The sequence below is a fragment of the Procambarus clarkii genome, chromosome 11, assembly GCF_040958095.1.
Source record: "Procambarus clarkii isolate CNS0578487 chromosome 11, FALCON_Pclarkii_2.0, whole genome shotgun sequence".
NCBI classification, from domain to species: domain Eukaryota; kingdom Metazoa; phylum Arthropoda; class Malacostraca; order Decapoda; family Cambaridae; genus Procambarus; species Procambarus clarkii.
The window spans coordinates 38390674-38413324 of record NC_091160.1 but is presented as its reverse complement, the minus strand read 5'-3'; the positions used below and the strand labels follow the sequence as shown (position 1 = coordinate 38413324).

The 22651-nt window shown below is 43.3% G+C and overlaps 1 protein-coding gene across 1 annotated transcript in view; it reads left to right on the top strand.

Moving 5' to 3' along the window:
• Positions 1–22651, top strand: part of LOC123758342 (uncharacterized) — a 219446-nt gene that overhangs the window by 57393 nt on the left and 139402 nt on the right. The window contains 18 exon segments of the mRNA XM_069323046.1: positions 1634–1761; positions 1931–2019; positions 3489–3653; positions 4916–5181; positions 6840–6955; positions 7213–7339; positions 7701–7717; positions 8219–8341; positions 9920–10053; positions 10653–10907; positions 12390–12586; positions 12937–13073; positions 13957–14093; positions 14226–14378; positions 15502–15704; positions 16569–16684; positions 19505–19791; positions 20515–20741. Of these exon segments, the coding sequence (XP_069179147.1) occupies positions 1634–1761; positions 1931–2019; positions 3489–3653; positions 4916–5181; positions 6840–6955; positions 7213–7339; positions 7701–7717; positions 8219–8341; positions 9920–10053; positions 10653–10907; positions 12390–12586; positions 12937–13073; positions 13957–14093; positions 14226–14378; positions 15502–15704; positions 16569–16684; positions 19505–19791; positions 20515–20741 (2877 nt within the window).

The following is a 22651-nucleotide window of genomic DNA, read 5'->3' as shown; positions in this document are numbered from 1 at the left end:
CACACTAGTGGCGGAGCACAGCTGGGAGGGAGGAGAGAGAGGGAGCGGGAGGGAAGGAGAGAGGTAAGAGACAGGGAGAAAGAGTGACAGGGAGGGAGAGAGACACGGAGGGAGAGAGACACGGAGGAAGGGAGACAGGGAGGGAGGGAGGATGGTTCAGGAAAAAAACAGAGTCAGTAGAGATAAAAGAATCACGATAGATAAACATGTGAATAGAAAGTATGGGAGGAGAACATGAGATGTGGATTTCTGGGAAGGTGTAGAGTCCCAGGGGTCGTGAGGCAGGTCCCAGAGATGGTGTACAGTCCCAGTGGGTGTGAGGCAGGTCCCAGGGATGGTGTACAGTCCCAGTGGGTGTGAGGCAGGTCCCAGGGATGGTGTAGAGTCCCAGTGGGTGTGAGGCAGGTCCCAGGGATGGTGTAGAGTCCCAGTGGGTGTGAGGCAGGTCCCAGGGATGGTGTACTGTCCCAGTGGGTGTGAGGCAGGTCCCAGGGATGGTGTACAGTCCCAGTGGGTTTGAGACAGGTCCCAGGGATGGTGTACAGTCCCAGTGGGTGGGAGGCAGGTCCCAGGGATGGTGTACAGTCCCAGTGATTGTGAGACAGGTCCCAGGGATGGTGTACAATCCCAGGGGATGTGAGACAGGTCCCAGGGATGGTGTAGAGTCCCAGTGGGTGGGAGGCAGGTCCCAGGGATGGTGTAGAGTCCCAGTGGGTGGGAGGCAGGTCCCAGGGATGGTGTAGAGTCCCAGTGGGTGGGAGGCAGGTCCCAGGGATGGTGTAGAGTCCCAGTGGGTGGGAGGCAGGTCCCAGGGATGGTGTACAGTCCCAGTAGGTGTGAGGCAGGTCCCAGGGATGGTGTACAGTCCCAGTGGGTGGGAGGCAGGTCCCAGGGATGGTGTACAGTCCCAGTGATTGTGAGACAGGTCCCAGGGATGGTGTACAGTCCCAGGGGATGTGAGACCGGTCCCAGGGATGGTGTAGAGTCCCAGTGGGTGGGAGGCAGGTCCCAGGGATGGTGTACAGTCCCAGTGGGTGGGAGGCAGGTCCCAGGGATGGTGTACAGTCCCAGTGATTGTGAGACAGGTCCCAGGGATGGTGTACAGTCCCAGGGGATGTGAGACAGGTCCCAGGGATGGTGTAGAGTCCCAGTGGGTGGGAGGCAGGTCCCAGGGATGGTGTACAGTCCCAGTGATTGTGAGACAGGTCCCAGGGATGGTGTACAGTCCCAGGGGATGTGAGACAGGTCCCAGGGATGGTGTAGAGTCCCAGTGGGTGGGAGGCAGGTCCCAGGGATGGTGTACAGTCCCAGTGGGTGGGAGGCAGGTCCCAGGGATGGTGTACAGTCCCAGGGGTTGTGAGGCAGGTCCCAGGGATGGTGTACAGTCCCAGTGATTGTGAGACAGGTCCCAGGGATGGTGTACAGTCCCAGGGGATGTGAGACAGGTCCCAGGGATGGTGTACAGTCCCAGGGGTTGTGAGGCAGGTCCCAGGGATGGTGTACAGTCCCAGGGGTTGTGAGGCAGGTCCCAGGGATGGTGTACAGTCCCAGTGGGTGTGAGACAGGTCCCAGGGATGGTGTACAGTCCCAGTGAGTGTGAGACAAATAGTGTACGAAGTGAGTGTTCCCTCAGGCTGGGGGAGGCGCTGGACCACACTAAGGCCCGCCTGCTGCCGGAGGTGTCACAACCCATCACCAAGATGCTCACCATCCTGCACCCCGCCGTCACCATCACCACCACCGTCACGGAGGCCGCCCAAAGTAAGTCCATACACACTTCCGACTAGCTACAAGGTTCTTGTAGATGGCCATGATAGACTGGTTGCCAATTCATACACAATCGTAGCTCATGTACCTTAAGGCAGCTAGGCAGAGATGAGGACCACTATGAGTGTGCCTCACACCTCACTATGCTCTACTTCCTCTACAGTCCTGGTGAGGCGGGTGTTGTCTGGGCCCCAGCTCCCTCCTGCCCTCGCTCTCATGGTGCTCACTCACACCAATCACTCCCTCATACAGGTGCGTATACTCACTCACTCTCCCTTATACAGTGCTCCCAGACAGAGGTCTAAGAGAGTGCTTACTGACAGAGCTCTGAGAGAGTGCTCCCAGACAGAGGTCTAAGAGAGTGCTTACTGACAGAGCTCTGAGAGAGTGCTCCCAGACAGAGGTCTGAGAGAGTGCTCCCAGACAGAGGTCTAAGAGAGTGCTTATTGACAGAGCTCTGAGAGAGTGCTCCCAGACAGAGCTCTGAGAAAGTGCTCCCAGACAGAGCTCTGAGAGAGTGCTCCCAGACAGAGGTCTAAGAGAGTGCTTACTGACAGAGCTCTGAGAGAGTGCTCCCAGACAGAGCTCTGAGAGAGTGCTCCCCAGACAGAGCTCTGAGAGAGTGCTCCCAGACAGAGCTCTGAGAGAGTGCTCCCCAGACAGAGCTCTGAGAGAGTGCTCCCAGACAAAGCTCTGAGAGAATGCTCCCCGACAGAGCTCTGAGAGAGTGCTCCCCGACAGAGCTCTGAGAGAGTGCTCCCCGACAGAGCTCTGAGAGAGTGCTCACCCACAGAGCTCTGAGAGAGTGCTCACCCACAGAGCTCTGAGAGAGTACTCCCAGACAGAGCTCTGAGAGTGCTCTCTAGACAGAGCTCTGAGAGAGTGCTCCCCGACAGAGCTCTGAGAGAGTGCTCCCCGACAGAGCTCTGAGAGAGTGCTCCCAGACAGAGCTCTGAGAGAGTGCTCCCCGACAGAGCTCTGAGAGAGTGCTCCCAGACAGAGCTCTGAGAGAGTGCTCCCAGACAGAGCTCTGAGAGAGTGCTCCCAGACAGAGCTCTGAGAGAGTGCTCCCAGACAGAGCTCTGAGAGAGTGCTCCCAGACAGAGCTCTGAGAGAGTGCTCCCCGACAGAGCTCTGAGAGAGTGCTCCCAGACAGAGCTCTGAGAGAGTGCTCCCAGACAGAGCTCTGAGAGAATGCTCCCCGACAGAGCTCTGAGAGAGTGCTCCCTAACAGAGCTCTGAGGTATTTGTATTACTTTCTAATTTAACTGCTAATTATTATTTTTAAAAATATGAAGTTGACATTTTGGGAAACAAGTTTGCTTTCTCCGTGGAAAGGTTAAGGCCATGGTCAATAGAGCTTGTGGTAAGAGTTTAAAGTCAGTAGAGTTTGTGGACTCTATATCACGCCATTGTTTCCAAGTGGGTGGTCATATATATATCATCTGGGCCCTTACACCACAAACACAGCTGGCTCGCCTTCAAATGGTCCAGGGTTCGATTCCCGGACAGGACGAGACCTTTAGGTACGTTTCTTAACTCCTTATTGTTCTTTACACGATGCAGTAAATATGTACTAGGGAGTTAGTAAATTGTGGGTTGTAGCCTTGTTGAAGCCTTAGGGGACCTGGACAAGCCGAAGGCTTCCTGTCCCCGTGTGGGTCAGATGCTAATGGTCTCATAGTCTTATTATTGTCGCTTGTTTCACTGTAACATTATAGGCGGTAATAAGAGGAGAGAGGCCGGATGTGTGGGCGTGCGAGCGCGCCTCGTGGCCGGGCGTGAGCAGCGACGACTGGCTGCTGCTGGAGGCCAAGTTGTGTGGTGAGGCCGGCGTGAGGGACCTCCAGGGTCTATCAGCCCTCCACCAGTCACTGGTGACCCAGGTGAGTGGTGAGGGACCTCCAGGGTCTATCAGCCCTCCACCAGTCACTGGTGACCCAGGTGAGTGGTGAGGGACCTCCAGGGTCTATCAGCCCTCCACCAGTCACTGGTGACCCAGGTGAGTGGTGAGGGACCTCCAGGGTCTAGCAGCCCTCCACCAGTCACTAGTGACCCAGGTGAGTGGTGAGGGACCTCCAGGGTCTATCAGCCCTCCACCAGTCACTGGTGACCCAGGTGAGTGGTGAGGGACCTCCAGGGTCTAGCAGCCCTCCACCAGTCAATGGTGACCCAGGTGAGTGGTGAGGGACCTCCAGGGTCTAGCAGCCCTCCACCAGTCAATGGTGACCCAGGTGAGTGGTGAGGGACCTCCAGGGTCTAGCAGCCCTCCACCAGTCAATGGTGACCCAGGTGAGTGGTGAGGGACCTCCAGGGTCTATCAGCCCTCCACCAGTCACTGGTGACCCAGGTGAGTGGTGAGGGACCTCCAGGGTCTAGCAGCCCTCCACCAGTCAATGGTGACCCAGGTGAGTGGTGAGGGACCTCCAGGGTCTAGCAGCCCTCCACCAGTCAATGGTGACCCAGGTGAGTGGTGAGGGACCTCCAGGGTCTAGCAGCCATCCACCAGTCAATGGTGACCCAGGTGAGTGGTGAGGGACCTCCAGGGTCTAGCAGCCCTCCACCAGTCAATGGTGACCCAGGTGAGTGGTGAGGGACCTCCAGGGTCTAGCAGCCCTCCACCAGGCTGCTAGACGCTCACCCGCCTCAAAGTGTTTCACAACCATTGTATATTATCTCTGCCCAAACTCTGGGTCCCGGTGTTCTACTTAGAAGTCATTGTTCTCTTGTTATACAAGAATTGTTCATGATATGTAACATTTTTGTTCTTCATGAATTGTTTACTAATAACATATTTACTCCAATATTCTGAGCTGGGTTGTTACAATTTATTTTGTTGGTGGAAGAAATTACAGTACATGTTACAAAAAGTAAAATAATACTTTTTAAATTTTACTTTCATGGAGAGTGTTGGCATTGTCTAATTAAACATAATTGATATTTGCGTTTAACAACACATATATTTTCAACTTACAAACCTCGCTGGTTATATAAATATACGAGGGATTACACCATTTTATATATTAAAACCTTTGAATTTTAGTTTGATCAAAGCCTACAATACAGTACTCCCCGTCGTAGATGGTGCTACATAGCCTTCCCGGTTTGGTACCTTCTATTGATAATTACTTACTTGTCCCCCTCGTAGATCCGATCCCAAGATGTAGTGAATGCGTCTCAAGTCGTGAGGAGTATTGTGAGGCTGTCAGAGGTGATCCAATCCTCCGCGGACCTCCTCAACCTCTTTCCACAAGATGGCGCCCATAATTCCTCTGAGGGATCCAGGGTGAGGAAGAAGAGATCGATCGTGGAAGGAGTTGATGCTCTCTTGCCTCAGCTGCCGCCCGGGAACCACCAGGAGATTCAGAAGCTTCAGCAGGGTCTTGAATTCTTTAAGGATGTCGTCAACAACCTGTACGCTCCCAGTTTTTCTTTTATAATACGTGTTATTTATAATATAATATTACAGTACTGTATACCATGTTATTATTCGTTTATACATCTTCTGTTTAAGATTTTTTAACATTGCATACATAATTTTTTAAATCGCTGTGATAAATGTAAATTTGTAGACATATCGGAATGCATAATATAGTGACATCACAATGCATATGTTCACGGAGACTTTTCACAACTACGACTTTTCAACACTACACAACTTTACTGTGTGTTTACACTCAAGACTTTACCTTAGTTCTAAATTAAAAACCAAACTGGAAAAAGTACAGAAGTTTGCAAGAAGATCGGTGCCACAACTACGAGAATAGGCTACTGAAATAGGCTAGCATCTGACAATGCTAGAGGATAGAAGAGACAAACTCTCGGATGCTGATGCTGTCATTGTCCATCCTGCCTGAGGAAAAAGACAAGAAACAAGGTGACAGACAAGAAACAAGGTGACAGACAGGAAATAAAGTGACAGACAATGACAGCCTCTTTAAAGCCAGGGAAAGTAAAACAAAGAGGACATAATTGGAAGCTGCAAACACAAATGAATCGCAGAAATTAAATGAAATACTCATACACTGTCAAATTTTGACAGAATAATGAGGGGCAATAATAAGAGGCAATGTATCAGACTGGAGAACTGATACTAGTAGAGTACCACAGGGTTCAGTTGAAGCATCAGTAATGTTTATTGTCTATATAAACAATCTATCACAAGGAATGCAGACTCAGAGGAACATGTTTGCTGATGATACTAAGCTAATGGGGAAGATCTGAGACTTAGACTATTGTGATGCCCTTCAAGGTGATCTGAACAAATTAAGTGTATGAATCAACGCTTGGCAGATGGAATTTAACGTGAATAAATGCCGTATTATGGCATGTGGAAGAGGAGACAATATTCAACACACAACCTGCAAATTATGTGAAAAAGCACTACAACTCATCGGTGGGTGATTGTGAATAGTGAACCGTCACCAGAGGACCACATAAGACATTGTGCGAGGAGCTTATGCTATGCTTTCAATTTTTATAATTGCTTTTAAATACATGGATGGTGGAATACCACAGAAACTGTTGATGACTTTTGTGAGACCAAAATTGGAATATGTAGCAGTTGTATGGTGCCCACATCTCAAGAAGCACATAAATAAACTTTTAAAGGTGCAAATGCATGCTACAAAATGGCTTCCGGAACTGAAAAACAAGAGTTACGAAGAGAGGATATAGAGGCGTTAAATATGCCAAAACTAGAAGATAGAAGAAAAAGAGGTGATATGATCACCACTTACAAAATACTAACAGGACTTAACCAAATTGACAAAGAGGAATTCTTGAAACCAGCAACTTCAGGAACAAGAGGACACGAATTCAAGATAAGGAAACAAAGGTGCCGAAAAAAATATTAGAAAGTTTTCTTTAGCAAACAGAGTGGTAGACGGTTGGAACAAGCAAAGTGAGGTGGTGGTGGAGGCCAAGACCGTCAGTAGTTTCAAAGTGTTATACGACAAAGAGTACTGGGAAGACGGGACACCACGAGCTTAGCTCTCATCCTGTAACTACACTTAGGTGATTACACTTAGGTAATTACACCCAGTGTGTTCCAGGTAATTTGTGTGTTCCAGGACGGTGGTGATGGTGAAGATGACGAGAGAGATGGTGAGGGAGGACCAGGGGTGCGGCGACCACCTCCACCAGGCGCTCCTCAACACCACCACCACCACCATACACTCCCTGGCAGGTCAGTAACTCTCACTACTTAATGTCATCGTCCACTCTTAAGCCAAGAGTTCCAAGATGTAACTTAAGATGTAAAACGTCTGCATATCCTTCAAATTATGATTTTTGGCTAAATCGATTTCTCTAACACTACTATTTGTTTCTCCTTGACGTCGTTCTGCCCCGTTCCACTGAGTTTTTAATATAATCCGGCTCGGTATATTTGGGTAATAGAAGTAATAGAGTAGTAGTTGGTTAATCCGACATACTGAACCCTAGGTGTGACGTCGACGGTGGTGGAGATGTTGGTACGCCTGGCGACAGTTTTTCAGCAGCCCTGGAAGCTGAGTGACGTCATACACAACACACACGTGAAGTCTCTCCTCTACTTACTGCCAGTCACTGTGTGAGTGTGTCACACTTTCACTAGTTGCAAATATTTTAATGGATGGAAAGAGTTGCAATAGTTGCCTACCTGCCTCAGCATAATGAAACTCATTCATGCAGCAAAGTGTCTAGAATTTCGAGACATCTCCACCAATAATGCTCAAAAGATTTATATTTCTCTAAATTATATATATATTACCCCAAATATTTGCTGAGCATCCAAAGTTTACCTTCTGTAGGCAGCTCATGCACTTCTTGATCTGAGTGTGTGTGTATACCCTTGCCTCTGGTGGCTACCTGATGGGTGGCGGGACACGTTGATAGTCAAATTAAAACTGTTTGTAATTGATAGTCAAATTAAAACTGTTTGTAATTGATAGTCAAATTAAAACTGTTTGTAATTGATAGTCAAATTAAAACTGTTTGTAACTAGTTTACCAACAATGTAAATTGCTTAGCTTACTGAAAATTGGTATCCAGTTCCTGAACCCATAATATGTGACTATAGCCTTTTTGCTACGCCTATAAGACCACCCTAGATCTATGAATGAAATTCCTGGAGCCCCAAGCTGAATTTCATAAAATCCAAGGTGAATTCCATTTGGCATGTGCTGCCCCAAACATGTTTCCTCTTGGTCAGTGTGAAGGTCATGACGGTCATCTGGGTATTGTATCCTTCCAACTCCCTTATCAACATCACCAACATAATCCTGGAACACTGAATGACTCCACGCAGATTATTTATATATACAATGGACATTACTGTGGCATTAGAGCATTGTACTTTGAAGTCTGCTGGTTGGTGATGCCCTTTGAAGTCTTTTGGTCAGTTGTCTTGTAAACTTACCAAACGAGTGAATATGTTTATAGATGGAAGTTTGTCTTTACTGTCTTACAGGTTGGACGGTGGCGGAGAACGTATACGACCTGCTGGAGCAACCGCGAGTGAAGCTTCCTCCACCACTTCCTCAGTTGGTGGAGGTCCTTAATGCCTCCTACAGTGTCCTCAGCAACATCAACAGTAAGTACACTACCCTTGACCACTTGGTTAGTGAAGCTACCGTGTCTCCTTATACAGTGTGCTCAGCAGGTCTCTTGTACCCAGAGTATTGTGTAGAGATTAGTTAGAAGTTCTCTCAAACACGTTGGCAATAGAAGCAGTTTATGAGCGTGTTGAAGTAGTTTATGAATATGGCGAACTGATTTGGGGGCAGTTTGGCGGTTGGCACCTCGTGTACACACGATGGCTAGTTTGTGAATGTGTCGCCGGGCAGGGCATCCGGGTGCCTAACCTCGAGCGGATTTCCAGAAAGGCTTCCGGTCACCACCGGAAGCGACAGTTTGGGACGGTCTCTGACATTGACAGGGCTTGTGGGTGTCAGGCAGAAGACGTGTAACTAGATGTGGTTTGAGGAATTGAATAAATACTGACTCAAGCAAGTTACGAAGTTAGTGCTTCTTAGGAAGAAGCCGTGGTGGTCTGAGCAAGGGTGGCTGAGACTGTTTCAACATGTCCAAGTCCCACACACTCACCCATCCAGTGTTGTGCAGACGTCCTTGGTGAAGTCGAGAGTGGCTCGTGAGTAACATGTGTGTGTGTGTGTGTGTGTGTGTGTGTGTGTGTGTGTGTGTGTGTGTGTGTGTGTGTGTGTGTGTGTGTGTGTGTGTTATGAGTGACTAACATTGGCTGATATTTTGGGAGAGAATTTAGGGAAGTCTCTGGAGATTGAGTATTTAGGGTTTAGGATATGACTAGCGAATGCTGGTCACATCCTATCACATCCGACCTGGTGGATCACGGTCTGCGACTCAAGGCACTGTTGACGGCTGATGTAAATATTGTGAAGTATTGTGTTTCCTGCCAAGCCGGTAGTCTTCTTGTAGGAGGACTGATGCACTTAATGACGTACATATTTGTTGACATATATACCTGGTAAATAATATATGTATCTCTAACACTGCCCTCGGCAGGACCTCCTCCAACACTATCCTCAGCAGGACCTCCTCCAACACTACCCTCAGCAGGACCTCCTCCAACACTACCCTCAGCAGGACCTCCTCCAACACTACCCTCAGCAGGGCCTCCTCCAACACTACCCTCAGCAGGACCTCCTCCAACACTACCCTCAACAGGGCCTCCTCCAACACTACCCTCAGCAGGACCTCCTCCAACACTACCCTCAGCAGGACCTCCTCCAACACTACCCTCAGCAGGACCTCCTCCAACACTACCCTCAACAGGGCCTCCTCCAACACTACCCTCAGCAGGACCTCCTCCAACACTACCCTCAGCAGGACCTCCTCCAACACTACCCTCAGCAGGACCTCCTCCAACACTACCCTCAACAGGGCCTCCTCCAACACTACCCTCAGCAGGGCCTCCTCCAACACTACCCTCAACAGGACCTCCTCCAACACTACCCTCAACAGGACCTCCTCCAACACTACCCTCAACAGGACCTCCTCCAACACTACCCTCAACAGGACCTCCTCCAACACAACCCCCAAGAACCCTTTTCTAACAAAGGCAACTACTAACCAAGCTTGAAGCGTTATCAACATTGTTATCAGCATATATACAATATGTGTGGTGGTACAGGTGGTGGAGACCTGTGGTGGTGGTGCGCGGGTGGGTGTCCCATCATGGCGTCTCTGGTGCAACCGGCAGCGGCCCTCGTCCTCCCGCGGCTCCTGGCTCTACCCTACCTCATGACCACGCGGCCCCTTGCCTGGGTGAGTGCTCGCCTCAGACGGACGAGTAGGAGTGTAAGAGTAAATGAGAGTAAGAGAGAGATTGTGAGATATAATGAGTGATTGTGGGAGGGTGAATGAGTGATTCTGTGAGAGTGAATGAGTGAGTATGTGAGTGAATGAGTGATTGTGAGAGAGTGCATGATTATGAGAGAGTGCGAGAGTGTGGGTAGAATGGATGAGTATGGGAGAGTGAATGAGAGTGCCGGTGTGTGTTTGTATTACTGTGTGAGTGAGCGAGCTATGAGAGGAAAATGGAGTACAAAATATGAAGTATATACTAGATTAAAAAAAATGATATTTCATTAAGAAAGAATGCCACTTGAAATGGATTAAAGAAAAAGCTATTGACCTCTCAGTGGGTGACATCAGGCGACCACATATGGGGGTCAAATGACTTCAAAAGACATATGTTAAAACTACTTTTCAATAATAAGTATAAAGCCTTGCTTTTGGGAATTAAATAGATAATTATAGTATTGTATAGTCGTATTTATCAACAATTTAGTGGGGGGACAAGAGAAACATGTAATAAAATGATGTCAGTATGACGTGATTGAAGATAAGTTAGCATCTTCCAGCATCAGACTGTGGCTGGACTGATGAAGCAGACGTCCAGTGGCTCCTGGAGCCAGTACCCGTGTGGCAATGTCACTCTGGTCCACCTCTTCCCTCCTGCCTCTGCTGTGGCCGACCTGCCGGCCTCCTGGTCCCATCTGGAGGAGATCAAGCACAAGGTGCTGGACCTGGAGTACTTGGCGTGTCACAACGCCACCGACATCGTGGAGGAGCTGCTGGCCTCCAGCACCCAACTGTCCGGGAGCGTCAAGGCCCTGGTGAGTGGGCCCTCCAAGCCCGTTTTCTGTGGTGTGCTCAACTTGTCATTCACTTTCCAGCTATATTTTGGTGATCATTTATTACGATGTGTCGTTTACTAGTTTGTATACGAATTATATAAGCCTCGTAATAAGTTAACAATATCGACACCTTTTAATTTAACAAAATTTTGGCAGAGCAAATTTAATGAATTTATTATATTTAATATTTAACTGATTATTTGAGCCTCTACACGCTAAGTAAAATATATATATAAAACAAAAATATGTGAAAAGTGAAGTACTGTACTGGCATTTTCCAATTTAACTAATTTAGTTTTTATTCCTTGATCTATATCAATAAGAGTTAGTTTTTTTTTTTTTTTTTTTTTTTTTTTTTTGAGATATATACAAGAGTTGTTACATTCTTGTACAGCCACTAGTACGCGTAGCGTTTCGGGCAAGTCCTTAATCCTATGGTCCCTGGAATACGATCCCCTGCCGCGAAGAATCGTTTTTTCATCCAAGTACACATTTTACTGTTGCGTTAAACAGAGGCTACAGTTAAGGAATTGCGCCCAGTAAATCCTCCCCGGCCAGGATACGAACCCATGACATAGCGCTCGCGGAACGCCAGGCGAGTGTCTTACCACTACACCACGGAGACTGCAAATTTTCTAGTTTAGTTTTAAACTTCTAGTTTAGTTCATTTATTATGCACCCGGCCATACCCATCTTGTGGGCGGTAGTGGAAAGGGTTACAGAGGCACATAATGGGCTCAGGGACTGAACCCCACAATTCATTTAGCTAAGCAAGTTACAATCTTGATGAGCTAGTTACAAAATTCAATATAAGTCATCACATCAACAATGGGTTCGAGATCGACCTCAAGTACAGGTTCTAAATTAAGCAACTGACATATGTGGAGAGCTAGTGTCAAAATTTATATGTTTGTCCTGCACACCGCCCCCCATCCAGTGGGCAGCGGTGGATAGGTTACAATCACTTAGTTACTACCTACAGTTAGCAAACTGGGGATATTTGGCTAAAATTTCTGGTAGCAGATCATTTTGAATGAAATATTGACACATCGCTGGAACATTGGTTATAGAATTGTCTCTAAATTCACGTATCTTTTCGCACTCCATCACATAGTGACGGAGGGTGTGCGAATAATTTTGTTGACACAGTTTAGAATGTTTGTTTGTCATAAGTTTGAGGTCAAACATTTGGGGGCTAGCCAGGTGGGTGAGGCTAGCCCCAGGTGGGTGAGGCTAGCCCCAGGTGGGCGAGGCTAGCCCCAGGTGGGCGAGACTAGTCCCAGGTGGGCGAGGCTAGCCCCAGGTGGGCGAGGCTAGTCCCAGGTGGGTGAGGCTAGCCCCAGGTGGGCGAGGCTAGCCCCAGGTGGGCGAGACTAGTCCCAGGTGGGCGAGGCTAGCCCCAGGTGGGCGAGGCTAGCCCCATTCACTGACCCCATCTTCTCCATCCCATGGTGGACACAGATGGAGGACTTCACCCCTGGGCATGTGGAGGTAGGCGCCGCCCTACAGCTGATGAGGTCCTTCGGGCACCTGTTGGCCTCCTTCAACCTCAGCAGGATTCTGGATGGGATCACCACCCCGCAGGGAACATCCATCCAGCAGGAGTTCCAAGATGCTTTTGTCATTACCGGTGAAGTGAAGCAGCAGTTGTATGCCAGGTGAGAGAGAGAGATAGATACATATACTAGTTTTATTATTATGTTACAGATATGGATAAACACAGTTCATTATATTTCACATAATGAGGTCATTAGATGAGAGGCTTAGTGTATGTACAGTTACAGCCCTTCTGTGCCAGACATGTTCACTACGGGCTCACCATAGCCTGGGGCTACTTGGAACTTTTTTTTGAGTTGCTGAATCAAAAACAATAGCAATGTGCAGTAGTGAACTATTAACAGTAGCTATATTTCCCATGCTGATGAAACACACCTTTAACATTTTAGCAAATATGTCATTCTGTATTAATTTTTTTGACATTTCATGTATTTTAACCTTGAATGGTCAGCATGGTGTTGGAGGTTGTGGACGAGGTGTTGGAGTGGATGGTGGGGTATGAGGACGCCCGCCCACTTGCCCATACGCTACAGTACACCATGTACCATGCTCACGCCCTCGCCACCACCCTCTCCGCCCTCCTGCAAGGTAATACACTACTACCTCTTTTATCTCTTATGCCACCATGCTAACCGTAATTTCACTTACATTATTCACTTGATGCAAGTGTTTCTGAATCTTAAATGTAATTTCTAAACCTGATTAATAAGTCTTAGATTTAAAGAAATTCTTGTCGATTTTGTTTATATTGACTGGATTTCAGCAGATCTATTTCGTAGAATACTGTGCCTGGCCAAATTTAAACATTAGATACTGGACTGTCATATATCCAGGCACCTTAATGTTGAGTACTGGTGGGTAGTGACTCCACGGAGAAGTAACACCGAGAGATAACAAGTGTTGATTGAGAGGTGGTGCTGTGCAGGAGGCTCTTCCTGGGGGTATACATCCCTGAAACATCTTCAGGCTTATCTTCAGGCTCTGCTACTTAGGGGAGTTATGCAGATTTTATCCATTTTGCTGTATCTGACGATCTCTACCAATGTTTTCAAATCAAATTTAGGACCTTTACCTCAACTTCAGCATCACTTCATTTTCACTTGCATTAACATGCTCCTCCAGGTTCTCTTCAGAGAGTTCTTTGACATGAGACTCAGTGAGTTCTACTGCCTCCATTTCTTCCATATGTTCTGATTTCCTTCTCCAAAAATGATAAGTCAGCAAAATCTTTGACTGCCTATTTTCAAAGCTTACTCCAGAAGTCATTAATGACTTCACTAATGACGTCAGTGAGATAATCATTTACATATTTATGTCGCTGGAATCTTAGTTGCGAGGTTGTTAGTTGAAATAGTTTTATTATGGTAAGAGTAGGCCACAAAATAAGTCAGAGTTTGCAGTCCCGGTAGTCATAACAATGAGGGCAAGAAAGAAAATGGCTGTTTAAGGAACGATTGTGATGTTTCCGTAGACGGAGAGGTGACGCTGACCTCGGTGTGGGGCCTGCCGGAGGACTACCCGCTGCTGCAGGTGTTCCGTCAGGGTCCCGCTGGTACTGCGACCTTCATCCTACACCAGGTCTCCTCCTTCGTTACCACCGCACTCCTGGTGAGTGAAAGTCTCTGTTGTAGATTTCATTCCTACTGTAGTCATTAAATACACATGATATACACTGTAACATATATGGATATTAAGAATAATTCTATCTTAGAACTAACTGAAATGTCTCCTGTTTTGTAGGAGCGTGAGGTGTTGTGGTCATGGGCAGAGCGGGCATGTAACCAGAGTGTGGGCGTGAGTGTGATGGTGGAGGTGGTGTGTTACTATGCTCACCACCCACAACAGCCCCCACAATTTCAGTCCAACCTCACCACTGCTCTGGTCAGGGCTCTGGTTAGTACCCACCTACAGAGAGGGGGATACGTAATAATTAGAGATACTATACTGTATCTCTGTTATATATAATGTTATATACATTACATGGTTGTTACAGCATAAGACATTTAGCATCAGCTTCAGTCTCTCTCTTTACCATTCTCAAGAACATCACTTCATCAGAAATCATACATTCCTCACCTGAATAACTAACATATCATGACTTAGCAAAATGGATTTTAGAGTCAAGTTATTATGTCCCCCCTATAGCCTCACTGGATGTTTATAAGGTGCATAATAAAGCAACTAAAGTAAATGTATAGTACAGTGTCATGAGATATGTAAGAGATGTTGCCCGAAACGCTCTGCGTACTAGTGGCTTTAGGTACTGTATTGTATGTACTACCTCTGTCTTTAAAACAAACAGAATGTTTGTACTGTAACTCTGCAACTATGTATGTACTTTTCCTAAATAAAATTATTATTATTACAGATATGCAGGCATTATGCCCTTGTATGCATAGTTTGTGCACAATTTGCAGTGAGAAAACCTTGGATACTCTTTTTGTGTAAAATATTATGCCTAAGATATTTTGTGTTATATATTATGCCTATGATATTTTGTGTAATATATTATGCCTACGATATTTTATGTAATATATTACATCATCCTGGATATAATACATGGACAATTCTTGAACGTTATCGATTGAGTTATCTCTGCATTCTGCATTCTTGGATATTGTAACAATAACATAGTGACGCAGAGTGTGAATAGTTTTACTAATGGCGGTGATGGGTGTAATACCCATTACTCAAATGCAGTGCAGGCTAATTGATCAGACTCATTGCATGTGTTCTCCTGATTCCATATATGTTGATGTGTAGCTAATCGTTGATTTACACTAATCCTTCATAGAGAATAAGGTAGCAGAACATTGCTGTGTATACCTAAGTTTGTCAATTTAATACAAAAAAATTACTCGAGTGATGTGCTTTTGGAGGCCAAATATTAACACCCAATATATCCAGCATAAGCTACACACTTAGGGTTGCAGTTATATATTTCACAGATGTACATGTGAATTTAAATAAATAATGTACTGCATATTACATTAACTGCTGGCATCTTTTTTTCTAGACAGAATATCAAAAGCCAGAAATTAAAGTACCACAAATCGGATTGGCAGAGCTCTATGACCAATGTAGAATTCTGGTGGGCCAACTGCAGCAGTTTGACTTCAATAAATCCCTTAATGTGAGTGAGCTTCAGCAGTTCTGGGATGAAACTATTAATGAGATGCGAGTACTACTCGCTGGCCTTGCTGATCTGCAAAAACAGTGGTGAGTTGAATAAGTTTATTTATTTTATTTATATACAAGAAGGCACAATAGGTTTGTGAGAGTACATAACATTGGTGTTCTTACATTCTTGCAAAGCCACTAATACGCATAGCGTTTTGAACAAGTCCTTGATCTAACAGATAAGTTTAATAAGAGGTATATTGTAGCAAAATTTAAGTTCAACATAATAACTACAATATAAATTGTTTGAAAAGATTACACTGGTGAAGGAAGTTGCAAGTCTTAGGGTAAGGGTATCTTGAAGTAAGGAAAATTGGAGATAAGGGGTCATAATACCTTGGCTACAACACACATGCACACTAAACCCACACAGATACGAACATGTGATGTAATGAGTGTGGTTGGTGTTTCCAATATGTGGGTTTAATGTTTGTACTGAAATGTGTGGGTTTAATGTTTGCAATGGTTGATACTTTGCATGAAACCATATTAATCTATTTTTGTAAAGTCACTTTTGATATGAAACAACATGCCTTAGTAGAGTACAGTATATATACAGTACTGTATGTAGCATTATATGCTTTCTGATTCTTGTTACTGTAATTAAAATTAGTTTTTGCAGATGACATAAATCTTACAGAACAACAGTATGTAAGAAGTGTAACTGAAGTTGTTCAGGTAAACTTGGGTAAACTTTACTTTAATACTACAACCTTTTGCAAGAATTCAAGGATGTGAAGAATTTCCTGATTGTGCAATATAGTTTATATTAAAAATTACATTATGTGTTGAGGACTATAATGGAAAGTAATTCAGTGCATTACTCAAAATATGATGTTAAATTTGTCTTTTCCATTAATTATTTTGTTGATGAGAACATATGAGACATCATTTTTAAATCAGGCCATGGTTGGTGGTGGATGCTCTGGTTGATCGTAGTCAAGACCTCCTGCAGGTGTTGACGAAATCCTATACTTTTTTGACCTGGCTCCATGAAAGGCTGCTGCAAGTTAATCCAGGTTTGTCCTTCACTCACATTTTTAAGGTATCTAAAATGTGCTTCCTCTCATTTATGTCCCATGGCTTTCAAACAATGCTTTAAATTACATTCTCTAAGAACCCACATGTACTATATATATTAAGCAAATTATTCTGTCTGCCTCAAAAGTTATTGCCTCAGAATTTTCAGTTAGGGTCCCAGTAGTACGGTCAGGTTCCCTCTTGACTCCCAATCAGGAATTTCAGGTTCGAATCCCAGGTGGGAGAGAAATGGTTGGGTGCGTTGCCTATCACCTAATGTGCCTGTTCACCAAGCAGTAAATAGGGGTACCCAGGAGTTAAGTCAGCTTCTTTTGGGGGTTGCATCTTGGGAAGGGTTAGTAGATCAACTTTGGGGGGACCTTGATGTAAACCTAAGATAAGGGAAGTATTAATTCTAAATATAGAAAAGTTTAAATGCTGTGAAGAGCTTTTATTCAGGGACTAGACCACATAGTATATAAGAGGTTTGAATAATAATTGAAGAATATATCTGTGCTGTGTAATAGCCTCATGGTTGTCCAATACAGTACTATATATAATGTATGTAAGTTAGATCAAGGTAGGAATAATAATAATAATAATAATAATAATTTTAAAAAGAGACTAACAAAAATTTACTTAATATCATGTAACTAATTTCACTTACATTTCCCCTTGTAATAAAATATTTGTTACTCTTATCTTAAATTTGATGTATTAGTAATTTTCTCCTTCATTACCTGTCATTTAAGTATTGCATCTCATTTATAAATTTGCTTACCCATGTCCTTTATGTTCTTCGTGTATTTTTTAGTATTGGCCCCATTAAACTTCGATTATATTATTTTACTCTTATGTTATATTCCAATCGCTTTTCTCACTTACACTTTGAATTTCCATTCTGTTATTCATGTTACTAACTACTATACTTTTGCAAGAACTAGTCTCCTTACTGTAATAACCTTTGCCTGTCATCCTTATGTATCAACATTTTATTGTTTACGTTTTTTATTTTTCCTTGAACTTCCTCAATTTTGCTAGCTTGCTTCTGTTTTAGTATTAAGTGTTTACCCCTTCACATAATAATAATAATAATAATAATAATAATAATAATAATAATAATAAATAATAAATGTTTATTTAGGTAAGGTACATACATACAAGAGATTTTACAAAGAATGATGGATTTATAGATAGGGCTAGTACATACAATGCCTAAAGCCACTATTTTTATTGTAGCCTAAAGCCACTATATTTCATGCCCTAAAGCAAAGCGTTTCGGGCATGAAAAACTTAAATGACTAAAGCTTAATACTAATTGAGCATAAAGAATAAAATGTGTTGAGAACAAATAAAAATAGAGATAAAAAGAGGGGAAAATGGCTGAAAAAGCAGCACAAATACAATTAGGTCGACAAACATCTTTAATTAATTTTTGTATCTAAACTATTCTTACTTTACTCAAAACCCTTTGCATAATAGTGGCTTCGTGAGTATACCTGGTTGATTTGTATGTGTTACTCCTGTCCCTACAATTGTCCCTCTTGTGTTTTGGAACACACATTCTGTTGAATACAAATTTGAATTTGAGAATATGAAATCTGTAGATTAAATATCTGGTATATGTGGTGGGATCAGAGGAATTTCTGCAAATTGAGTACAAAATTTAGTGAGTCAGAGAAGGAAAGTGGCGGCCTTAACCCTGGAAATAAGCATTGGAATACTTCACCTTCTGTAGCTTTTTATAGTAATAAAACACAAAACACAATGAGAAGCATTAATTGTTGAGAGTTTATATAAAATAATGAGTAGTAATACTCTACAGTATTATGGAAAGATGTAGTGTGTAAAAGTCATTGACTTATAAGGTTGATGAAATGTTTCAAAGTTGGTTGGTTAAATGAAGCCAAGTGTAGAAGGAGCAGAGGAAGCCAAATAGATGGCCAGACATAGTGAGTACTTGTGTGATAAGGTGAGGATACTGTAAATAATGCATGGAAAGTGTTTTGAACAAGACAGACAGAGAGCAGCAGTTCCTGAAGAATGAATGAATGTTTGCCATGATTTTTCATGTCTACTTGAGGTAGATTTCAGTCAAAGACTTATGAAGTGTTTATATACAAAGCAGTATTTTGTTTCATTAACTGTCAGTTTCTGTTCATTTTGGGGATTTTATCCATTATTTAGCTACATTAATTATGTTACAATTTATAAAGTGTTTCATAGTAGAAAAAGTATTGAATATGACAGAAATAATAATAATAATTATTTAATTCATTGTGTCAGGGGGACAGGCAGCCAATGTATATAATTTATACATGATAGACTTTTTTCTGAGGTTCTCACCCTAGGTTCATGTTAGGTTCCTCATCCCCCCGAGGTCAAACTACTGACTCTCCCCAAGATGCAATCCCACAACTAGCTAACTCACTCCTGGGTACCTATTTATGGCTAGGTGGACAGGGACACAAGGTGATAGGAAACACACCCAACTATTTCTGTTTTGCCCTGGATTTGAACCCAGAATTCCCAATTTTAAGTTTAGAGCGAACTCGTCTGTACTACCGAGACCAGAAATAGTTCATTGCAAATATACAGTATAAATAGTGCCTCTTGTTCATTCAATTTCTTAGTTATAATTTGAAAATACTGAAATGGCAAACAAGTTAACATGACTTTTTTCACGTTTTGGAAATCAGAACTTTGTTTATACGGTATTGTACTGTAAATTGTGCTATATAGGTATGCAGGAAAGTCAAAACCAATATACATGTACTTTATCATACTGTACGGTACTTAATATTTTTTGTTTCCCACAGGTAACCTAACTGAAAGCATACCGTCTTACATCATCAACTTTCATTCTATCATCAATTCAACTTGGATTGACCTACTGGATGGTCTAGACTACAATCTTCTACTGAACTCATCATTCATCAACCTTACTCTCCCAGAATTCTGTTCATCAGCTTCCAGCCTTGAGGAGCCACCTGCAAGCAATGGCCAGTTCCAGAAGGCTGTGGGTGCAGTTTGTGATCAACTCTCACAGTTCACTCCAGTAAACCTCAACATGTGGCTCCAATACGAACAGATGATAAATGACTTGGTAAGCTTTTCTGTAATTGTTAAAGTATAAAAAAAAAACATCCCTGTCTGCTGGAGATCTGCATTCTGGCCAACCTCGACGACTGGCTGGTTTGGACTACCAGTGCTTCAATATGGGTTCAATATGACTATTTCCTGCTTTACAAACTTGCTCATATTTTTTGAAATGGTAATCAGCCATTCGGACAAAGAATTTCCAGTTGATGTAGTATACAGTACATGGATTTTGCTAAAGCCGTTGATAAGGTACCACATGAAACACTGGCAAGGAAATTAGAGGCACATGGAATAAATGGAAGAATACTGGAATAAACAAAACAATGACTGGTGCTAAATGTGAATGAATCTGATTGGAAAAATGTGGTAAGTGGGGGTACCGCATAGGTCTATTTTGGGGCCAACCCTTTTACAGGACAGCTTCCTGTCCTCATCGTGGCCACTAGTGTTAGTGGCTCTCAGGTAAACTCCGATGAACTATACTTCACTGGTGTCTAACCTTCACAGTGCCTCATCATCTTGTCATCCAAAAGTGATAATACTTAAAGTAATAATGATTGTACAATATTTTATGTAGTGTGAATAAGGTATTTTGTTATTTTATTACTTGATAGTATTTGGGTGGTATTTTATTATTTGGTATGATTATTTTGTTAGTACTGTACTGTATTTTAAAATGTGATGTGACTGTTATGGTATTTTACATGAATTATTTTATCACTTACAGAATAACAAGACATTGACATTTTCATCTTTCAAGTTTAAGAGCTTAGTGAGTGGTGTTGTCAACCAGACTAACACCCTGATCCATGGTTTTCTTAATGTGCAACCTGCGAATTCAGTCTCTGCCTCTGACTTGTCTTCTGCATCCTTCTCGCTGACACTGCCTTCCTACTTACTTGAAGAAAACTGGAATATTTTGTTAAGAAGGATTGGTAAAAGATACCAAGACAGGTAAGAAACTTACATTTTCTAATGTTTATTAATTTGCTTAAAAATATTAGATTTTGTATTGAGCATTGTATTTTGTATTGTAATAATTTTTGTATTGAACATTGTCGATGTTCAATTATTAGTATTGCTTGATATCATTTATTCAGCCATTGACAAAAATGAGTTCCCAATTGGACTCTTCATTGACCTGAGAAAGACCTTTGATACTGTTGACCATAAATACCTCTTGCTTAAACTTCACCATTATGGAATCTGAGGCCATGCCCTGAATTATATTCAATCTTATCTTAGTGACAGACACCAATATGTAGCCATCAATGATATAATCTTCCCCCACTCTACCATTAACCATAGGAGTGCCACAAGGCAGCATCCTAGGACCTCTCTTATTTTTTATTTACCTCTATGATCTGCCTAATGTCTCTAACATTTTTAAACCTATATTATTTGTTGATGATACTACCTTCATCTACTCAAACACTAACCCACACACACTAAATACTGTAATGTTGTAAATAATGAATTAAAAGGAGTCCACTCATGGATGGCAACCAACAAACTTACACTAAATATAGAAAAGACCTACTACATGTTATTTTCAAGCAAATCAACAATTACAATTCAGCTTCAGATAGACAATGTTAACATTAGCAATGAAAAGGATGGAAAGTTCCTTGACCTATACATAGACAAGAGACTTAACTTCACCACCTACATACAACATATAACCAAGAAAATTTAAAAAATGGTCGGTATACTTTCTAAAATCAGATATTATGTTCCCCACTCTGCTCTCCTCTCACTATACTATGCATTAATCTATCCCTATCTTACATATGGTATCTGTGCATGGGGTTCAACCACTGCAAACTACCTCAAGCCCATCATCACTCAGCAATAATCTGCTATCAGAACAATAACAAATTCTGCTTTCAGACAACCACACAGCCCTTCTGTTTAAATCCCTCAACATGCTAAAGATAAACTCACTCAAAACATTCTCTTGCGCCATTTACATGTACAAAACCTTGTTCCTAGATGCAAACCCTAGTCTGAAACTCTTCCTTGACAGATGTAATAGAACCCATAATTACCATACCAGAAATAAATATCTCTTTGATATCCCCAGTCAAATTAACTTCTGTGTAAACACATTACATACGCAAATAACGAAACCTAGTCTATGAAACTCACTCCCAAACTAATTAAAATGCTGTCCACCCAACTCCTTATTCAAAAGTAAAACCAAAAAGTACCTAATTTCATCCTCATAGTTTTCTACCTAGTGCTTCACACTCGCACTGTATAGTGTGCTACCCCAAAATATGTGCCTAAGTCATATAACTTCACCGTTGTAATCACTGCCATCATCAGTGATGGCAGTGATGATGGCAGTGCCATCATCACCATGATGGCAGTGCCATCATCACCATGATGGCAATCATGGTTGCTGGGATTTTCTTGCCCTTGTGTGTAATTACCTAAGTGTAATTACCTAAGTGTAGTTACAGGATGAGAGCTATGCTCGTGGTGTCCCGTCTTCCCAGCACTCTTTGTCATATAACGCTTTGAAACTACTGACGGTCTTGGCCTCCACCACCTTCTCACTTAACTTGTCCACTTGTTTGGCTTTTGGTAGCAATAGTTTTACCGGAATAAGGGTTTGTTTTGGGGTGCCTACCTTTCAGGGTACCTACCTTGTGGGTGCCTGTCCTGGTCGAAGGCAGACATAGAATGCTCCCAACGACAGGGGGGGGGGGTTTCTATAGGCCATTGCTTCTCATGCCTCTCTGAGGGGGGCCAGGTTCTGGCTCGTGGTCCCCAATAGGCAAGAACTCCAAGCACATTGACTGATGCCAGAAAGTTATACATATCCATTCATTAATAGCTCTGGGGAGCCTCCAAGACTC